The following is a 20,744-nucleotide window of genomic DNA, read 5'->3' on the forward strand; positions in this document are numbered from 1 at the left end:
AAATTAAAGTGAAAGAAACAAGTTGAAAACAAAAATAAAGAGCTGATATTTATTGTACGGTTGTTGTGATTACTGTTACCTAGTGATGAAAGTTTTTGAGTGTGGTTATAAAATTTTAAATGTATGCTCATACATTGAGGAGTACTTTTCTGATTGGAACGCTATCATATATAACGTACTCAAAGAATAGGTTACCCATGTCCGTGAAAACATTCCAAACAATACAGCTAGTACTTTGTTTGTTATTTAATTTCATAGTTTGGAGAAAGGGTGATCAGTCGAGAAATATTTACGCGTTATGTCACTTTTCAAAAATCAGTAAACGATAACAAATAAAAAGTAGACAATGCCACGTTAAGGATCAACAATAGCCAGTCAAGATCGAGGTCGACAGAATAAGCTACAAGTCATGTGGAGAAATTCGAACACTTCACTTCTACCTGAAGTTTGTACCAATGATATCTTTCAGAAGAACGATGAAAGTTCAACGACCAAACCATTGAGCTCAGCGGACAAAACCCCACCTAAATCATCCATCTGAGCTATAAATGTTTTCCACCACCAATAATTTCATTGGACAGAATGGAGTGAAAAAGCTTTTACATAAAAAATAAAACAAAAATAACCGGGCGATAAATGATGTTCAATATTAAATGGTACTATCGTTTCTACTTATAATTTTCGTTATTTCATAATAATATTCTCAATTGTATTAATCGAAATAATCTTCCCAACTGAATTTTTTATTATTGCTTCATTTAGAGTATGATTTTGTTTGATATCTATACACAAACGACAGTGAATTCAATCTTATCTTTTTGTCTCAAGTTATTCTAGTCAATTGCTGTTTTTCTTGTTGATTATACTTTCTATGTGTAAGGAACTGTACTTCTGTTATTGCTAATACTCCTTTTCGCTCTATTCTTTTCATTAAGAATATTTGTTACTCTAGTTAAATTTATCATTTCATCAGCTAAACATGAAACAAAGATTATTTGATTAATACAATTAATCCTTTAAATATAAATGAAAGTTCCAAGTTACTAAAAATATTTTGTTTTAATATTACACATATACGCAACTAGCCTATACTCTATGTCGAGGCAATACGCACAGTATGCACTTATGGCCAATAAAAGATTGACCAGTTGCAGTCCTAAGCATCAATGGGAAGATTCAAACAAACAATACTAAGTGAATTTAAACGTTTTCAGTTTATTTATTCGCATAATTTCATTGATATTCAATTGTTTAAACAAAAAAAACGAGGAAAAATGAACGTCTCGACTAATTAGCTATTAATATCAGAAGAGGGTTTTGTGGAGATTTTAGTAATTTAATAGTTGAATTCATGGGTCAATTGAAGCTAGACCACCGTAGAAAAACCTGAAAGCACTGATAGGCCATTTCGTCCCAGCTATTAGTTGACAGTAATTATTATTTGTGTTAGTAATGTTAGAGGTATAAAAAGTCATTCTTGAAAAAAACAAGCAATTATATGTCATAGTTAATATTATTTGCAGTTAATAAGTAAGCAAATTATCGTTTTGTTCACTGTAACTCTACTTTGTAAATAATATGATAAAAGATAGCCTACCATTTAAAAGTTCACGGAGAGTCGTTACTTTATTTGAGACAATCAATATCCCATTGAGACAGTGTAAAAACTTGAATTGCGATCGTGAAGTAAGTTTTTGATGATCTCCAGCAGGTTACATAACTGTAAAATATACACATTGATAAGGGTACATTATCCTCAAAAAAGTTCAACTTTTGAACTAAGGAATTCATATTTATCTTACCGTGATTTTGGGGTTTAACTTTATCACTTTGATTTATAGCGTTGATTTAAGTTCATTGTTTCCTAACTACGTTTTAATTTAGTTTACTGACTATATTGACACCTTATGGCAAGAAACGTGAGTTTCAAGAGATTTACTTATGTATCTGTGCTTTTTTAATAGCTTACTTTCCTATTACCGGAGACATTCCAGAATCAATGAAGCATTCTGTAGGGACTTTTTAAAATTGATTTCTCACTAAATTCACATCATTGAGCATGCCGCTAAATGCTTGAAAGCAGATGAAAGATGATTCACTATAGTTTTGGCTTTACCAACACAAAATCTATCTTAAAAAACCAGAAACTCGTAGAAAGCATTATACTTTTTTAAGATTACTGTTAGAATTTGATGGTTAAACAATCCTCAGTACTATATGGTTTATAGTAGTTCTGAATATAATGTCGATCTACGATAAAGCCATCCCTGAAGAATATGTATTTCTTATTTATGAAACGATTTCCTTACCTTTCAGTTTTAATTAGTTTAATCTACATAGCCACATCATCTTAGACATCAAGTAATTATTACTTAGTAGTTTTATATTGTATCCTCATATTCTAAAGTCCAATTCACATTCGTTTAACTATAATAGTAAAGCGACATATTTAGTAACGAATTAAAGCTAGTATTCATACCATTTAATTCCAGATCATCATCAAAAGATAAACTGTAAATAGCAGCTAAACGTTGAGGCTTTTTTATGAATCTAATGGACAATGATAAACTAGTGAACAGATCATCTCTTAAATTTTACTTTCAAAGAAGTGTCATTGGCTATGTGTAATTTTTTATCAACAAAATGGATATTTTCCTTCTTGAATAGCATAAAAATATATTTTAGTAAATTTGAATAATCCGAATAATGCTTATTTACCATTATTCATCTAAACAATGTTAGCGAAGATGTTTCGGTTAAATGCATATGTCACAGATACACACATTTAATACAATCTGCTCACAATAGTTCACATGAATCAATAAAATAACAGATTAATTATTTATATTTAATAGTCACTATTATTTATTACAAAGAGTAGTTACTTACTCACTTGCGCCTGCGACCCTTCGTTGAGGAGTATAAGCCACCCACCAGCATTCTCCATCCAACTCTGTCCTGGACAATCCTTCCCAGTTCTTTCCCGTTGTTATTCATTCTTTCCATATCTGCTTCTATTTCCAGACGTAATGTGTTATTTGACCTTCCTCTTTTCCGCCTCCTTTCCGGATTCCAAGTTAAGGATTGCCTCGTGATGCAGTTTGCTAATTTCCTTAATGTATGTACGATCCACTTCCAATGTCTTTTGTTAATTACCTCTTCAGCTGGAAGCCGGTTTGTTCTCTCGCATAAAACGCTGTTACTGATAGTATCCGACCAGTGAATGTTGAGTATTTTGCGTAGACAACTGTTTATAAATACTTGCACCTTCTTGAAGATGGATGTAGTAGTTCTCCACGTTTCAGCTCTGTACATTAGGAATTTCTTGACGTTCGTATTGAAGACTCTCACCTCGAAGTTAGTTGCCAGTTGTTTTGAGTTTCGTATGTTGTTCAATTGAAGAAAAACGGTCCTTGCTTTTCCACTCCTCGCCTTTATGTCTGAATCTGATCCTCCTTATTCATCAATGCTGCTTCACAGATAAGTGAAAGATTCCATCTCTTCAAGAGTTTCGCCATCAAGTGTGATTGAGTCGGTGTTATCCGCGTTGTATTTGAGAATCTTTGTGTATGATAAAGAGTAATGACTTGTAACAATTCTTGTATATTTGGGTGGTCCATCAATATAACGAGAATTAGTTTGTATGTTTTGTAGGTATTTAAGCAAATGTTAAATCTAGAAAAAAGTATATAAATTACTACTTCTGAGAGTTCATATAATCTATCTGTACTAATCCGGAAATTGATGAACTCATTAGGTTTTGTCAATCATTTTTAATAATGTAATTACTTTTGCGTAAAACAAAACTGTTAATGGTTATGAAAATAAATCTAGGAGAATAGTAAATGTATTTTATAAGCTGGATCATTATCATTATTATCATTAATTATAGGTTCTCAATTAAATTCACTACGCAGAAATATTTAATAAGTATATTGACTTAATCAATACTGTAATTAAATCATAATTGTCTAAGGTCATCAATCTACCTTTATCATGCATAAAAAATAAGCCCATGAAGATTCCCTCTAGATTTTTTAATGTAGCTCAAAAAATATAAACTATGTTTTCATTCATTCTGGCAGCAAATATTATGATTGATAGTTATCAGTAATTTGTAAATCTAACCAAGAAAAAAAAATTAAACAGAAAAAGAACCTTTTTTACAACTAAATAAGTTTAATATAGATTTATACCACCATTCATTTTTTATTGGTTTTTTGAATCTTTTCATTATTGATAAGCAAAGATGGATAGTGGTTAGCAGTGGAATCCAGGACGCGCGTTTCGCCCTATTTGGGACTCGTCAGCTGGATGTACCTGCATCTCAGAGTTGATGTTCACTCTGAGACTCGAACCCAGTACCCTCGCTTCAAGATCCTACTCTGAAGATCGGAATGTCCTCGGTTCGATCCCGGGTTCCGGCAGGCGAATGGCTTCCACCTTAACACATCGATGGGAAGATTCAAACAAACAATACTAAGTGAATTTAAACTTCACCCCATTGCACAAGCAAGTGGCTATCAGGACCCATTGGCCGAGTGGATAACGCAATGGCGTTTGAAGTGAGGGTACTGGGTTCGAGTCCCAGAGTGAACATCAACTCTGAGATGCAGGTACATCCAGCTGACGAGTCCCAAATAGGACGAAACGCGCGTCCTGGATTCCACTGCTAACCACTATCCATCTTTGCTTATCATGCTTGTGAATCAAGGCTATATCGAGGCAATACGCACAATATGCACATATGCCAATTAGAGACTGACCAGTTGCAGTCCTAACACATCGATGGGAAGATTCAAACAAACAATACTAAGTGAACTTTTCATTAATGTTTAGGATTGCAATTGATCACTCTCTTATTGACATATGTGCATCCTATGCGGATTGCCTCAATATTGCCTTAAATCAAAAACATTTAAAGCAAAGATGGACGGCAACTGGCAGTTCCAAAAAGGAGGAAACGTATGCCTTGGATACCATCTCTGTTTATAGAGTTATGTAGTTTAAATAATCCTTTAGTTTAACAGAAGAAGATTTATGGTACTTATTCAGTTTTTCGTTTTACATTACAAGTTAATCTCTGTCAGATAATTGCTAAAAACCAGGAATCACTATATACTTATTTTGTTTTTTGTATGGGACTACTACTCAGTGGGCATTCGCCACCCTTGGTTTCCAACAGTTGTTTAGTTAAATTTATACACACAGTGGTCTAAAGGCTAAGCTTTTGCAGCGAGACCTTTAGCCACCTCATGTGATGGTGGATTCATACCTCTGAAGAGTCCAATACTAAAACAAAATATTTATCCAATCCTACCTAATTTTAAATTGTTGCCTATGATCGGTCCTTGATGCAAACTTTGAAAGTTTATTTGTTTAGTTAAATTGAAATTATCATGATTGTTGTAGATTAAGCATAAACAAAAATTAACATCGAGGTATATTCATTAATAATGTGTAGATACTTAAAATTGCTTCTATGAAAAATTGAAATGAATTAAACGTAAAACTTTTAGACAATTCTAAAATATTACATTATGTGTTATTAAGACACTATCATATTTTCTTCTAGCAAGCTAGTCGAAGTTATCTATTAACCGCAAGTAACGTCATAATCCTGTATCGAAATAACTTATGTATTACTTTATCGTCCATTATAAAACCCCTTTTTCCAATTTCATACAATTAAGAAAATGTTACTATTAGAAAGGGTAAGTATAAAGTATATCAATTAATAGTCATATACTTCAGCGAAAATTTCATTGTCTAGTCTACAAATAGTTTTCAATCTAAATGAATGTGAAAGTAAGTGATATATTGGCAAGAACAAGGATAAATCTTTGTAGAATAATAATATGGTGAAATGCTACAATTACGTAATTCAATTAAAAGGTCTGGATAACCAATTTTAATAATAATAATAAAAGATCTTCATGCTTAAAATGTATTACGTGAAATTCAGTCGTTCTTCACTTTAAGATGGATAGAAATTAAGTTGCGAAATAATATAATTTAACGAACAATAGATTGAAGTTTTTCTGGGGTGAGAAAATTTGAAATATGCTTTCTACTGAAGAGATATATTTCCACAATCTTTTGTTAATTGAAGTTTGTTGGAATCGAACTTGTAAAGTGAACTGTGCATACGGTTCTTAGTAGTACTACATGTTCGTGCATTTGTGTAAAACTCTTAAATAGTAATAATAGTTTGATAATTCATTCGGAAATAGGGAAAAATTTTCATAACACACATTAAAAGCTGATTTTATTTAAATGATATGTTGTAGTGGTAGAATTCTCGATATTCATTTGAGTGGTACAATCTGAGATACATTATAATTCAAGAAGCTGATTCTTAGTCGTCAACTTTGCTGACTGAGAGCATTATTGTGTCTTCATTCTTACCGATCATTTGATAGACCATGTAACGTGTAAATTTAGTCTCCTATTAGAATATCTTAGTTATTCCGTAATTTATATGATGTTTAGCTTTTCCTTAAATATATCAATCCTATATGATTTAAATATGGTTCAAAGTATCATTCAAAGAAATAAATTTGAAGCTTCACCTAGTTTTCATATGAAAATAATATCAAAGCCTTAAATTTCATCCCTATGAGAATTTGTTTATAGTAACAAGCTGTTAAACAGTGCCATGGTAACCATTTGTTTCCTAGAAGAATTTGGTTTTAAGAATGTTTTAAGTCCAAATAGATTTTAAATTTTTTTCAGACTAAATACCATACTGTTTGCTTTACTTTATATTTATCATCTATTAAGATTGTACTACCTTCATCATTCATTTTGCTTATGATGATTGACAGAGTTGTTTTCTTATACGTAACAGTCATAATCATGGTCACAGTTAATGACAAACGTTTACCATTGAAAGTCATTATATAAGTCAGATAGTCAAGCATTCTGAAACTCCACTATCTCATACGTTTCCAAAACTGTAACACAAATACTGACTACACTAGGTTAAGTTTAAAGCACTTTCATATAATGATTAGATGACGTCTGTATATAGTTGTTTTAAAATCCATCATTTGTATGCATTCACCTTTACATAGGATTTGGATTAGTTCATTTGATGATCTAGGATCAGCATAATAAATTCAAATTGGAAAATTTGATTTAGAAATGTAATTCGGTATTTCATCTACACACAGTATAGTTCATTGAAGATGTGTTAAATATTTGTACATAACATTAGTAAATAAAAGGTTAAATAATATTAGGACACCTATGACCAACATAAGTTCCATAAATAAACATTTTATTTTCATGGAGTGATATCGGTTGGATAATTGTGGAAAACAAACTAGTGGAAACCCGTATCGTTCTACTTTGCAACTACCTAGTATTGAATATCTACGACTGTACACATAATTAGACTTGGTTCCCATAACTTAATTTTATTGCGTTATTCCTATTCAGTCTATTTTTTTTCAAATATTTAAGTTGTTACTAATATTTTAACAGATCTTACTTCATATCTCCCATTTTAATTCTTGGTAACTTTCTTTTATACTGTCTATTAGGTGAATAGTTTAAATATACCTTTTTCTTATTTCTTTCACTAACATATTTGTAAACACATGAATTAGAATTTACTTAATTTATTCACAGGAATGATTAACTTTAAATATGTACTATCTGACATGAGCAATTTTAATTGAACCATTAGGATAACACATTTATTTATAACCAAATGAATGTATTGAACAGAAACCTTAAAGTTAGTTTCTTTCTCATAGATGTTCCTCACAAGTATAATCCATCAGATGTTAAGTAGGAGAATGCCATTTAACTAGTAATTCTCTTACCATTCATTATAATAATAATTTAGTAATTTCATTGATGTAATCCAAATCTAACTTGGAATTTAAATTTTAAAGTTAGATATGTCAAGTTCCATTAAATTTCAGTTATTTAAGAGACTAGTTTTTAGTTTCCTTCTAAACATCCTTTTTATTTTATTTTTTTTTTGTTCTTAAAAGAAATCAGATATTTTATATTATCTTTTATATTATTTAACCAGATTGAATTACTGATATTCAAGTCTATTCTCCAAGATAGACGTGAATGATTATTTTATCACCTCAGTTGATCAAGAAATATATTAGAAATTATCTATATAGAAGATGAATCATTTATTGTCTAGTTAAATGTTTGCTTTCTCCTAAACAATTATTTAACTGAATTCTACAGCCAAGTTTACTTTTATCACTAAGGGTAATGAATAGCTGTTCCACTGATATACAAGGAAAGTACTTTTTCCACAGATAGATCGATTGTAAACTGAAGAAATGATCTAGTATATTAAAAAAATTACTGACGTTAAAAATTACCAATTTTCTAACCTCCAATTAAGTATCACTAGAAACATTTGGTCGTTAGTTATTTTGTCGTCAGCTTTCCTTGAGACTCATTGCATTCATGCAAATAGGTTAAAAGGAGAAATTAACAGAATGCCTCCGATAATCTTATTTATTTATACAAATAAATATAAAGTCTTCACTGAATAATTTATAACCTTTAGCTCTTTCTCTAAGTATGTCAATGAAAGCAACTAACTCATATATGAATCTTATCAAATGAACAATTTTAAGAGTGTACTACAAGTGACAATCTTCAAACAAAAAAGTGATCTATTTAATTGTAAGTACTTCAGTCCAATTGTAATTTCATTGCTTACTTACAAAACAAATATTGGAACAAATGCACTCACTAATCTATTATTAGTCAGTATATACCGGAAGTTAGTCTGAATTGCTTCATTAGTTAAAGTACTTTCTCTGTAAAGCTCACTTGTTATTTGTATTTATTATGATAAAATGCATCTGTAATTTGTTCAATTGTATCAGGTTTTCGGATTCAGTATACTATCTTACTGACTGACAGACAAATTATTGAATAAATAAGTATGAAACTATACATTAGTTTTAGAAACATATTCGACAAACACTACATCCGTTTTATGATTCTGAAACTATATATTAGTTATTAGTTGCTTACATTCATAAACTGAAGTGTGACGTGAAATGTAAGCAAGTATATACTGTTGTGTAGCAAAAAACTACTGTTTCGCTTTATTAATGATGTCATTTTTGTTGAAGCAGTGTTTTTAATGATTGCTTAATGCTACTTGAAGTTAAAAGTTATTTATAGTGTAGAATGTGACGATAAAACAGATAAAATACTTAGAAGTATTATTGTTTAGTGTTTGATGCTTATCGTTATGTGAAGTACTAGCTGTGAGTATAGAGTTTGTTAAGTTTACTTTCGTTGACGAATGAAGGTTTTCGCCAAACTATATACTGAATGTATGCGAAGACGGATGATGGCTAACAGTGGAATACAGGACGTGCATTTCGTTCCATTCGAGACTCGTCAGCTGGATATACCTGCATCTCAGAGTCGATTTTCACTCTGGGACTTTTTTGCTTATAATGCTTGTGACTTACGGCAATACTGAGGTAATTCGCACAGGATGCACATACGCCAATAAGAGATTGATCAATTACAGTCCTGAATATCAATGGAAAGATTCAAGCAAACAATTTCAAATGAATGTATATGCTGGTTGCTTAGATAATTTGAGTGAAAAAAGTGATATGATAAACAGAACTGCCAAACACTAAAGCGATTTAGAGCGCTGCTTTGTTCTGGGTTGGAGGTTTTTAGTAGTATGCATCGAAGACCTGAAGTACCATCGAATGCAAAACATTTGAGGTTTTCCTGAGTTGTGTGTATATCCTTATCCAAATGTTTACATTCTCAACCGAAATTTTTGTGAATAACATTTGCTTGGAATGTAGAGCACTTCCAAAACCATTTCACATAGTGGTATTCGTTGACCTAATAGTGACTATCTTGCAGAAGATTTTCCCGAGTTGTTTAACATTTCTCTATACATTGAACCCAATTAATCCGGTATCCATTCAACTTTTTGTTGATTGCAGCTGATAAAGATCCAGCTATGTTGCAAATAATGAGGGATTTCAAATTTGAGCATCGTATTATAATTCAGGGACTGAATGTTACCGTTTTCGTCACGAGATCTAGAAAAACGATCTCAACTATTTGTTAAGTCATAGTTGACAACCATTAATTTTGTGAAGTTCATGTATTTCATGTCTCACAAAGCTAAAGACTCGATCCATTAGCTTTAACATTGCTTGAAAATACAAGCTGATCCCATTTGGAATTACCTTCATAGGCTATCAGCAAGCAGCTCACATCTATGCAATCTTTTGAGTATTTTTGGACCTATTTGAACCACGTTTGTATATACGCTTCAACATATGTCTTGGATGGCTGCTAGTAATTTAACATAAGGTTAATAAAGTTAGAAACTTTTATCTGAAGGTAAGATACATTTTTGACAAACCAAACTTTGGTTTGATTAGACACTAAATGATAGTTAGTTATAGAATATAATATATGGTGGTTGAAAACACATATCTCCGTTACCCTGACCATCACATAATATTACTTGAATGTTTCACACTACTTATAGAATTTCAGTAGTCTACAATGCTTAGTAAAATATCAGTACATATATTTTACTCTCTATTCATATAAATTAACTGATCATTAAATCTGGAATCACTGAACGGCCGCTTCGTCACAGTGTGGTACTCCTCAGCAGTATATATCTGCGGTCGTGCAGGTGAAACAGAAATGCGTGACTTTAGGTTTCGCACTAACTCTTAACCTCTAGACCACTGAACTATGATTCAATATTGTTAATGTCCAACTTAAACCAATCCACTAAACAACCGTGCTGTGCTTCCAGGTATCCAATGGTGATCTAGCATTCATCTGTTCATGATCTCAGTAAGAACCCAACAATCTCCCCAACCTACCACTGATGATTAGTAAATACTATAAATTCAATAAATAATGAACCCTAAAATAAATTCATTAGTTATATTGTGTCAAGTTACTTACTTACACTTGTTACCCCTTGTGGATGAGCAAAGGCCGCATTCTCCATCTAACTCTGTCCTGGACAATCCTTTCCAGCTCACAATAGTTCACATGAATCAATAAAATAACAGATTAATTATTTATATTTAATAGTCACTATTATTTATTACAAAGAGTAGTTACTTACTTACTTGCGCCTGCGACCCTTCGTTGAGGAGTATAAGCCACCCACCAGCATTCTCCATCCAACTCTGTCCTGGACAATCCTTCCCAGTTCTTTCCCGTTGTTATTCATTCTTTCCATATCTGCTTCTATTTCCAGATGTAGTGTGTTATTTGACCTTCCTCTTTTCCGCCTCCTTTCCAGATTCCAAGTTAGGGATTGCCTCGTGATGCAGTTTGCTAATTTCCTTAATGTATGTGCGATCCACTTCCAATGTCTTTTGTTAATTATCTCTTCAGCTGGAAGCCGGTTTGTTCTCTCGCATAAAACGCTGTTACTGATAGTATCCGACCAGTGAATGTTGAGTATTTTGCGTAGACAACTGTTTATAAATACTTGCACCTTCTTGAAGATGGATGTAGTAGTTCTCCACGTTTCAGCTCTGTACATTAGGAATTTCTTGACGTTCGTATTGAAGACTCTCACCTCGAAGTTAGTTGCCAGTTGTTTTGAGTTTCGTATGTTGTTCAATTGAAGAAAAACGGTCCTTGCTTTTCCACTCCTCGCCTTTATGTCTGAATCTGATCCTCCTTATTCATCAATGCTGCTTCACAGATAAGTGAAAGATTCCATCTCTTCAAGAGTTTCGCCATCAAGTGTGATTGAGTCGGTGTTATCCGCGTTGTATTTGAGAATTTGATTTTTCCTTGTGTATGTTGATGTCTATTGATGTAGAGGCTGCTGCTACATTTGCTGTCTTCATCTGTATTTGTTCGTGGGTATGCAATAGGAAGAGGGTCAAGAGGGCTAGGTCATCTGCGAAGTCTGAATCATCTAATCGATTCTGAGATGTCCATTGTATTCCGTGCCTACCCTCAGATGTCGAAGTCTTCATAATCCAGTCAATCATCAGAAGAAAGAGGAAGGGGGAGAGTAGACAGCCTTGTCTGACTCCGATCCTTACTGGAAATGCGTCTGTCATCTGTCCTCCATGCACGACTTTGTACTATAGTCCGTTGTATGAGTTTTGGACAAGTTGACAATCTTCTCAGGAACTCCATAGTGTCAAAGAAGTTTCCATAATGTTCTCCGATCCACACTGTCAAACGTCTTCTCATAGTCGATGAAGTTAATGTATACTGACGAGTTCCACTAAATTGATTGTTCCACGATGATTGTGTCAAGTAGAAGGTGATAAAAAGGCATAGGTTAATCAGGATACTATATTAGCCAGTTTGATTCACTTATACTCATCATCTAATCCATTTATGGTTTTCCAAAATCAACTCATTGAAATTCCTACTAAAGCATCTAAGGTACAACAAATATAAAAAGGGCATGATATCTTACCTACGAAATATGTATTAGAATGAAAAACATTTTGATGTATCGAACAGTAACATACTCAATGAGGATTATTTCAAAATCTATTTAGACTATGCTTTCTGATTTTCCGATTAGCTGTCATCCGTTCTTCTTCATTAATATTCATTATTATTCAGATGGTTACGCACTCACTTACGCCTGTTACTCCTCGTGGAGCAGCATAGGCCACCCCCCAGCACTCTCCATCCAACACTATCCTGGGCAATCCTTTACAGTTGCTATTCATTCTTTTGATGTCTGCTTCCGATTTTTAACGTAGTGTGTTGTTTGGCTTTTCTCTTCTTTGTTCCCCTTCAGGATTCCGAGATAGCGCTTGCTTCGTGATACAGTTTGGTGATTTCTGTAATGTATGTCTTATAAACTTCTAACATCTTTTCCTAATTTCCTCCTTAGCTGGAAACTAGTTTGTTCTCTCCCACAATAGGTTGTTGCTGATGGTATCTGGTCAACGAACATTGAGCATCTTGTATAGACAGTTGTTTACAAATACTTGCACCTTTTTGTTGATGGCTGTTGTAGCTCTCCAAGTCACAGCTCCGTACAGTAGGACTGTCTTGACGTTCGTATTGAAGATTCTGACTTTGATACTGGTTGATAGTTGGTTTAGGTTCCATACGTTCTTCAATTGTAGGAATAAGGTCCTTGTTTTGCCAATCCTTGCCCTTACGTCTGCATCAAGTCCTCTTCGTTCATTGTTGATGCTGTCCAGGTACGTCAATGATTGCATATCTGTGATGTTTAAGAGTATTTGAACTATAGTATAAACTAGTAATCCCAGCTATAACGCAATTTAATTAAGAAGTATTAGATGAGCACGAACGAATGTACTGTATTTGGAATTCAAAATCAAAACAGTCATCAATACAAAGAAATCATTGATTCATGTAAACACCACAAGATCTTCCAGAGTTTCTATATGAAGTGTGATTGGCTTGGTGTTCTCTGTGTGGTATTTAACGATCTTGCTTTTTCCTTTGCGTATGTTGAGGCCTGCTGCTACACTGGCTGTTTTCATCTACCTTTGTTGTTGTGTATGGGATAGAAGGGCTTCCAAGTTCTTCATTTTATTCCATGCTTCCCCTCGGATATCGAGGTCTTCACAATCCAGTCAGTGGCCTTCACTTAAAATACATATCTCACCTGTCGTTCTTACACGGCTTCGCAGTGTAGTCCATCGTATGAATTTCGGATGATGTTGGCGATCATCTCAGGTACACCATAGTGTTGAAGAAGGTTCCATACGTTTACTCTATTCACGTTCTCAAATGACTTTTCATAGTTAAAGAAGCATATGTATGGATATCAGTTCCATTCAATCGATTTGTCAACAATTATCCGAAGTGCCATGATTTGGTCTGTTCACAACCGATTCTTACAGAATCCGGGATGCTGATCTCAAAAATGGGCATCTACTGAATCGTTCATTCGGTTCAACAACACTCTGTTGAAAACGTTTCCTGGTACTGATAGTGGAGTGATGACCCTGTAGTCCTCACATGTGCTCAGACCTTCTTTCTTCTTTTAGTAGATCCCGTAAACATGTTGTTGAGACTTATCTTGAATTCGTTGAGTTTGTTTGTGTCTCGTAAGAACACTGTTTCCCCGGCTGCCCTATGTTTCTGTAGCTCCAGTTTCATCTTGGCCACAACTAGGTGGGGGAAAATTCTGCCGTCTAGAACCATTTTGTTGAATGCACATGGATTCGCAAATCTCTCCCCATTTAGATTTATCTCTCCCAGTCCATGTCATCTCACGATATCTTCATACCCGTTGTTATCCATTCCGACTTTGAAGTTTAGATCTCCCATCAGGATGGTGAGATGTTTTCTTGGGCACTTCGCTTTGATCGATTACAGCCTCTCGTAGAACTGAACTTTATCATCATCATTGCTATCATTGGTGGGTGTATTATAGCAACTATCCTACAACCGATTTCGATTACGGTTAATTTGATTAAGCCTTTTTATTTACTTACTTGACAGACATTGTCATTTGCATAGTAATACTTTGTATATTTCTTTGTACTGTTATGACCACTAGAGCACATGACATTCTAGCCAAAATGTTGATTGCTTAAGTATTATTTGATGACTCATCCTCCTCCACATATGTATGCAAGCAAATCCTATTATCAGCTTTTGTTTTGTTTTGCTGTGCCCTTATTCAGTTTGACTATAAATTGTCTGTGATTGCTTGCTCTTGCTCGCCGATACTTACTCATGTGCTTGTAGCTTTGTAGCCTACGTTATTCGATAATAAGCTGTAGTTGTAGCCTCACTTTACCTTCTGATTTCATACACCGTTAAGGTTTGTATTATAACAGTTATCGAGGTGAAAGTTTAGCGAAACACGGCACTACAGTGTAACACTAGATAACATTCACTGTAATTCCCTCCTTCTTTATTGGGAAAAACGATTTGATAATTCTGGATTCATAAGGTTACTATCCCCCAAGTACTCTTCGTTCTCAGAGCAACTACCTGAGTGTGAAAATCATTTTATTCTTCGTGACCAGAGTACAAGAGGATCTCTCCTGAATCTAATATTTTCTGTCCAGCTTGGGTAAAATGGGTTTCACTTATTCTGAGAACCGCCGGGTTGTATCTCCTCATTTCTTCAGCTATTTGATTGATCCTCTCGGTCTCCCACATTGTCCAGACGTCCCATGTACCTGTATTAATTGTCGCTCTAGTTGTTAGAAGGGGTAATGGCCTTGTGATATCAGAAGAATCCCAGCTTGCACCATGAGACATTATAATTCTTCTCAGTGAATACTCTTTTAATCCGAGGGTAGAGTTTTAGTTGTCGAAATTGCTTTTTCTAGTTAGCATACTTTTAGTAAGGTTGTTTTTTACTGGATAGAGTTAGTGACCACATGCCCAACCCTCCTCCTTTAACCGATCTTAGGACCTTCAGTAACCCTGGAAGAGCTACAGGCGGGGTTATTCAGATGATTATTTTGGTATAGAAGTGAAGTGTTTCAGAATATACCTTTATTAAAAATACATTAGTTCCCAAAGTGATGGATTACATTTGGTTGATTGCAATAATGGAACAATTATATGTTCGAGCAGTCGGCTGTAAGACAGAGATCTTTATATAAGTTGGTCACTGAATAGTAACCACTGTCGTTTTGTTTAGCCTTTGGTCATGACTAAATGTGACCATTAAACAAGCAGTACAATACCTCAGTTAAGTTTATCAGATGTTAGACTGTTGAATGCGGTAGGCCAATTTCATTAACTAAATTATTCTCATTTTATTAATCCTTATTGTAAACAGCCTAAATTATCTGATTCTTGCTTAAGTTTAGTGTGTGTAAACCCTGAACCATAATGACTTGGGCACTTACGCCTTAAACGTCAACAGAAAGTGATAAGTTAAACATGTGATTGATTAATTTGTCGATTCAATCTAAACAGTAAATTCTATGATTCATAAGTGTATTACATTCAATTGACGAAAACTAAGGACGAAATAAACGTAAAATTAGCAATGTCGATTCAGAGGGTTTTCTGTTTATTACGACCAAACTATATTTTCATGAAGTTTTATAATTTACTGAAACTTCATATTTGCACGAAAAGTTTTTAAAATGAAAACGTACGTTTTCTACATATCCATGTGAGATATGAACATAATAGTGCATTTAAACACTGAAATCAAAACAGATCCTTGTTATATCTATACCCAAAGTGTGTTATGAAACTTTCGGTGACGCATTAACTACATAACAAATGATGAAAGAATGAACCACGGACATAAATTCTCCGTTAGATTTCGTACACTTTATATGGGAAAACCCCACTTGAGAAACGACAGTTACGAAAAGTCAAATACGAATTAATTCCAATAAATTTATTCTAGGAATTCTTTTGATCCAGACAGACGGTGAGATATGTGAAGTGGATAAAGTAAACGTTCCATCTCTAGTTAATAAAGCAAAACTCAAAATCTATGGTCAGACGAAAAGAAGATTGATGAAAAGTGTCAGTTATAAAAATACACATGAACATACGCTCACAATGAAATTTACAAGCCAATTTACAAGGTCAAACAAATGTTTAGGCAGTAACTCATGAAGATCAGATTGGTATGTCTCAAAGCTAGAATAGTACTACATATTACAGATTACATCAATATCCTGGTTACTTGACATCATTTTCTCTTAGCGTTTTGATTAACTTATATTCCTTTACATTAGAAGCTAGAAGCAAATAGCATTCAATTCTTAGAATTACTAGTTTTCCAATGTGTAATCTAAAGATCTCCTTCAAGACACATATCTGTTACCTATGAAGAACATTTATTTTAAAGTTATAACACACTCAATCATAAAATGTTTAGCTTGTTCATTTTAACGTAAAATAATTTACAACTAATATACCAATGAGAAATAAAGTCTTTGTGAACGTTAGTTAAAAGTATGTGGGGTTTCCACATTATACTGTATTTTATGTAAGTGATTTAATAACATGTTTAGGTATTTTCTTCAAAGTAGTAATTGATACTCTAAACATTTGATCATTTGACAGTGTATCAGGTTTTATGAATGTTATATTTATTTATGTTTGAAATGATAGGAACGATAAGTAATTGGATATTAAGTAGCTTATATGAACTTTTAACGGTAAATAGTTCACAATAAAAAGTAGTTCATTTGAACTACTCTTAATTGTAAAGTTATGATAAGTATACTTAACACAGAAATCGTCATACACTACTATTACGCAACCGTACAATTATATAATCTTTTAGAAAGAACATAAACCAAAGCTCATCAAATTAGAAATTCTTATATATAACTATAGAAATTGACTGAACTGTATAGGTCCCAAAAACTATTGAAGAAAGTGAATCAAAAACCAAATGAATAATCGTTTTATTTCATTTATCATAACATTCACATTTAATTGAACATTAAGTTAAATTTAATTCTATTCTTGCTTCCATTCAAATCATTATCCAAATCGTAAAGGAGAAATCGGCAGTTTGTTCATAGATGCTTCTTCTTCTTGTAACATATGATTTAAATAATGAACCAGTTCTTCTCGTGAGTAAACTAAATTAAATTAGAATACAAGAAAACACATTAAAAATAATTCACGGTAATGTAGTGCATGGAGTATACAAAAAATATAAATGAAAGTATTGAATCATATTTGGCCATCTAAACTCATATTTAGACTTACAGAAACCTTTTTATAACAGAAATTTATTGCTAAGTAATTCGTAGTAATGAAATATAATTCGCAATCCTGACACAAATCTTCTACTTGGTGGTTGTATGTAAGAATAGCAGAGTTTAATAAACCAGTATGTAGTTGATTATTGTCAAAATAAAAGATATTTATGTGGATTTAATACCACCTTGTATCACTCAACAACAAGCTTTAAAAAACATAGTGAAGGCTGGAGATTTTTCCACTTTACAGTTACTAACATTATTACTAAGCTAAGGTCACAATGAAATGATAATCAGTCGTTTTGACATTCCTATTCTCACATCTCCGTACTGTTTGCATGGATGAGTGATGTCAGTATGAATTTCGCGATTCTTAAAATATATAAATGAACCACATTAAGTATAAATTATTATTTCTGAAATCTCACCTAAATAAATGTAGACATGTTGAAGTAGATCACTAAATATAACAAACGATCCCCACAGAATCTTTCAACGTTCTCCATTCAACTCTATCCTCAGCAATCCTTTCCAGTTCTTTCCAGTTCCTATTCATCCTTTTTGTGTCTGCTACTGATTTCCGGAGGAATGTGTTCCTTAATATACCATTTTTCCGTTTCCCTTCAGAAGTTCAATATAGCGCTTGCCGTGTGATGCAGTTTGATGTTTTCCGCAAAGTATTAGTCTACTTACTATTACTTCTCTAACAGAATGTATTCTTATTCATATCACACATAACTATCCTAATTTGAATTTAACCTCAGCTTGCAATCCTTATTAACAATCCTTTAAAATATTAACAACGCATAACAGAAACCAATGTTACGGTTAAAAATTTGCTACTAAGCTACTTCAGTTTATAATGAACTTGACGGAGTTGAGTTGACAGCCATGTTTTGGGTACCTATTCAAAGATTAATTGACAGGTACATACACCTCATCATATTTTACATTCTCCATTAATTTGCAATGGTATATGTATATCATACATTTTATTTCCCTTATGTATTAAGAACATACAAATGGTTTTCTATATTACCATAAAGAGAACAGGAACAGTAATCTAATCAATAATGTGTCGCTACTAATGATTCAATGGCCTAAAAGACTTTAAGGTAGATGTCTTTTAAAAAAGTTATCAAAATTACTTGTGCAAAAGTAGTAAATATTAAACTTAATAGTTCTCAATAAAATTGTGTATTAATGAAGTTTATGAAAGACCACGAGCAGGTAAGCATTCCGTGTAGACATAAACTATGATAAAGTGTGAATAAATTGTTGGATTTCTCTTGATTTAATAACTTTTTATTTCCTTTATTTAAGACAAAAAATAGAAAATGAATTATTGGTTGGTGTTATTTGTGATTAGTAGTAAATTTTAAGAGGAGCAATTTGTCCTATTTCAATTAGGACTGCAATTGATCAGTCTCTTATTGTCATATTTGCATACTGTGCGTATTGCCTCGATATAGTCTTAATTCACAAGCATTATAAGCAAAGATGGATAGTGGCTAACTGAGTAGATAACGCGATGGCGTTTGAAGCGAAAGGTACTAGGTTCAAGTCCCAAAGTGAACATCAACTCTGAGATGCAGGTACATCCAGCTGATGAGTCCCAAGTAGGACGAAGTGCGCGTCCTGGATTCCACTGCTACCTACTATCCCTTTTTGCTTATGAATCAGGATTTGTTACAAAATTATCAAGAAAATTTTATACATTATACACTAGGTTACGTCTTCAACTGTGTAGGATCATTTGATTATACTTAATGTATATTTAATGATATTTCTGATTGAATTCTCTTTAAACGAATAATAAAACTCAAATGAATATTATAAATTTGTCAACATACTACTGAGAAGTATTAATGTTTGGAGAAAATACTATTTAGGCAAAACTTTGTGTTTAATTAATTTTTCCCCATCTTTTTTTCGTTCAGAATGAATTTTCGATCTTTTACTGAATATAGTTAACATACAATTCTAAAGATATGCTTAATTTTTCCAACATGATTATATATCACGTTAGGCTACATATTAAAGTTACATACTCACGAAAGGACTTTTATTAATTGTTAATAACATTTTGCGTAGAAACACTTTAGAAATGTTTACTCATATATGAACTGTATGAAACATTTGATTCTTCTAACTTACTGGGTGGACACATACCCAACATTTATTGGTTGAAATTTCGGATTCAGGAAAGCATTAGTAGTATCGTGAAAATTATGCTTTTATCTTCAATCACAGTCAAATAGTCCATTACTAATGACTAATTCCACTTAACAAAAAGAGTATTATTTTAACAGTTTATTTCACCGAAGAGCTCAATGGTAACGTCTCAAACTATGACATTAGATGATAGGAGATTGAATCCCACAAGGGAGTATCATCTTTCTCAAGATAACATGCGCACAGGATTTCTAGTCAGTTGGAGCCGTATTTAAACTTAGTCGATAGAGTTCTATCGTTCCTAAGGTACTAAACAAAAATAACACTAGTCACTTTGTCAGGTTCAGACAATTATGAAGTAGTTTCAATTTGGGCTTTGATTCAGTCAGTCGGTTTATAAATTGTTCGTTAGATTTAGCCGCTGCCCTATGTCCAATATTAGACACAACTATTTAGTAACTAAGATAAACATATTTATTCACCGCTCCGTTACATCATCACAACATTTTTTATTAAGTTATTCAGTAGTAACTAAAGATCCAACTGAAGTTTCCATACCTTACATCAACGGAATTACAGAGAAAATTATCTGATTTAGGTGGAGTTTTTATTCTCTGAGGTGGATGGTTTGGCGGTGGAGTTTTCAGAAAAATAAAGAAAGCTACCTCGTTGGGATCCGCGAGATGATAGCGATCGATGGTTAGAGACCTTGAATGACATGGTTCAACATCGTTTGCAATGGTGAAGGTGCATCCACTCTTTGTGCTCTACCAAATTCTCATCTTCTGAATTCTTCATGCCCCTATCTTTTCTAATTTATTTCACTGGATTATACTCCTTCAAAACATCTTCAAACCCTAATCTTTCGATTACTGTTTATACTCTTACTACATC

The 20,744-nt window shown here is 33.1% G+C and overlaps 1 protein-coding gene and 1 non-coding gene across 2 annotated transcripts in view; one reads left to right on the top strand and one right to left on the bottom strand.

Annotated features, from left to right (window-relative positions):
- The first annotated feature begins 4,528 nt into the window (after positions 1 to 4,528).
- Positions 4,529 to 4,599, top strand: Smp_tRNA_00768_Pseudo_TTG.1.1. Its single transcript has one exon. It is a non-coding gene (tRNA).
- Positions 4,600 to 17,451: 12,852 nt separating this feature from the next.
- Positions 17,452 to 20,744, bottom strand: part of Smp_176400 (hypothetical protein) — a gene marked incomplete at both ends in the record, with an annotated part of 16,687 nt that continues 13,394 nt past the window's right edge. The window contains one exon of the mRNA XM_018792176.1: positions 17,452 to 17,552. Within this exon, the coding sequence (XP_018647256.1) occupies positions 17,452 to 17,552 (101 nt within the window). The remainder of the gene's footprint in view (positions 17,553 to 20,744) is intronic.

This window comes from Schistosoma mansoni, assembly GCF_000237925.1.
Source record: "Schistosoma mansoni, WGS project CABG00000000 data, supercontig 0219, strain Puerto Rico, whole genome shotgun sequence".
Taxonomy (NCBI): domain Eukaryota; kingdom Metazoa; phylum Platyhelminthes; class Trematoda; order Strigeidida; family Schistosomatidae; genus Schistosoma; species Schistosoma mansoni.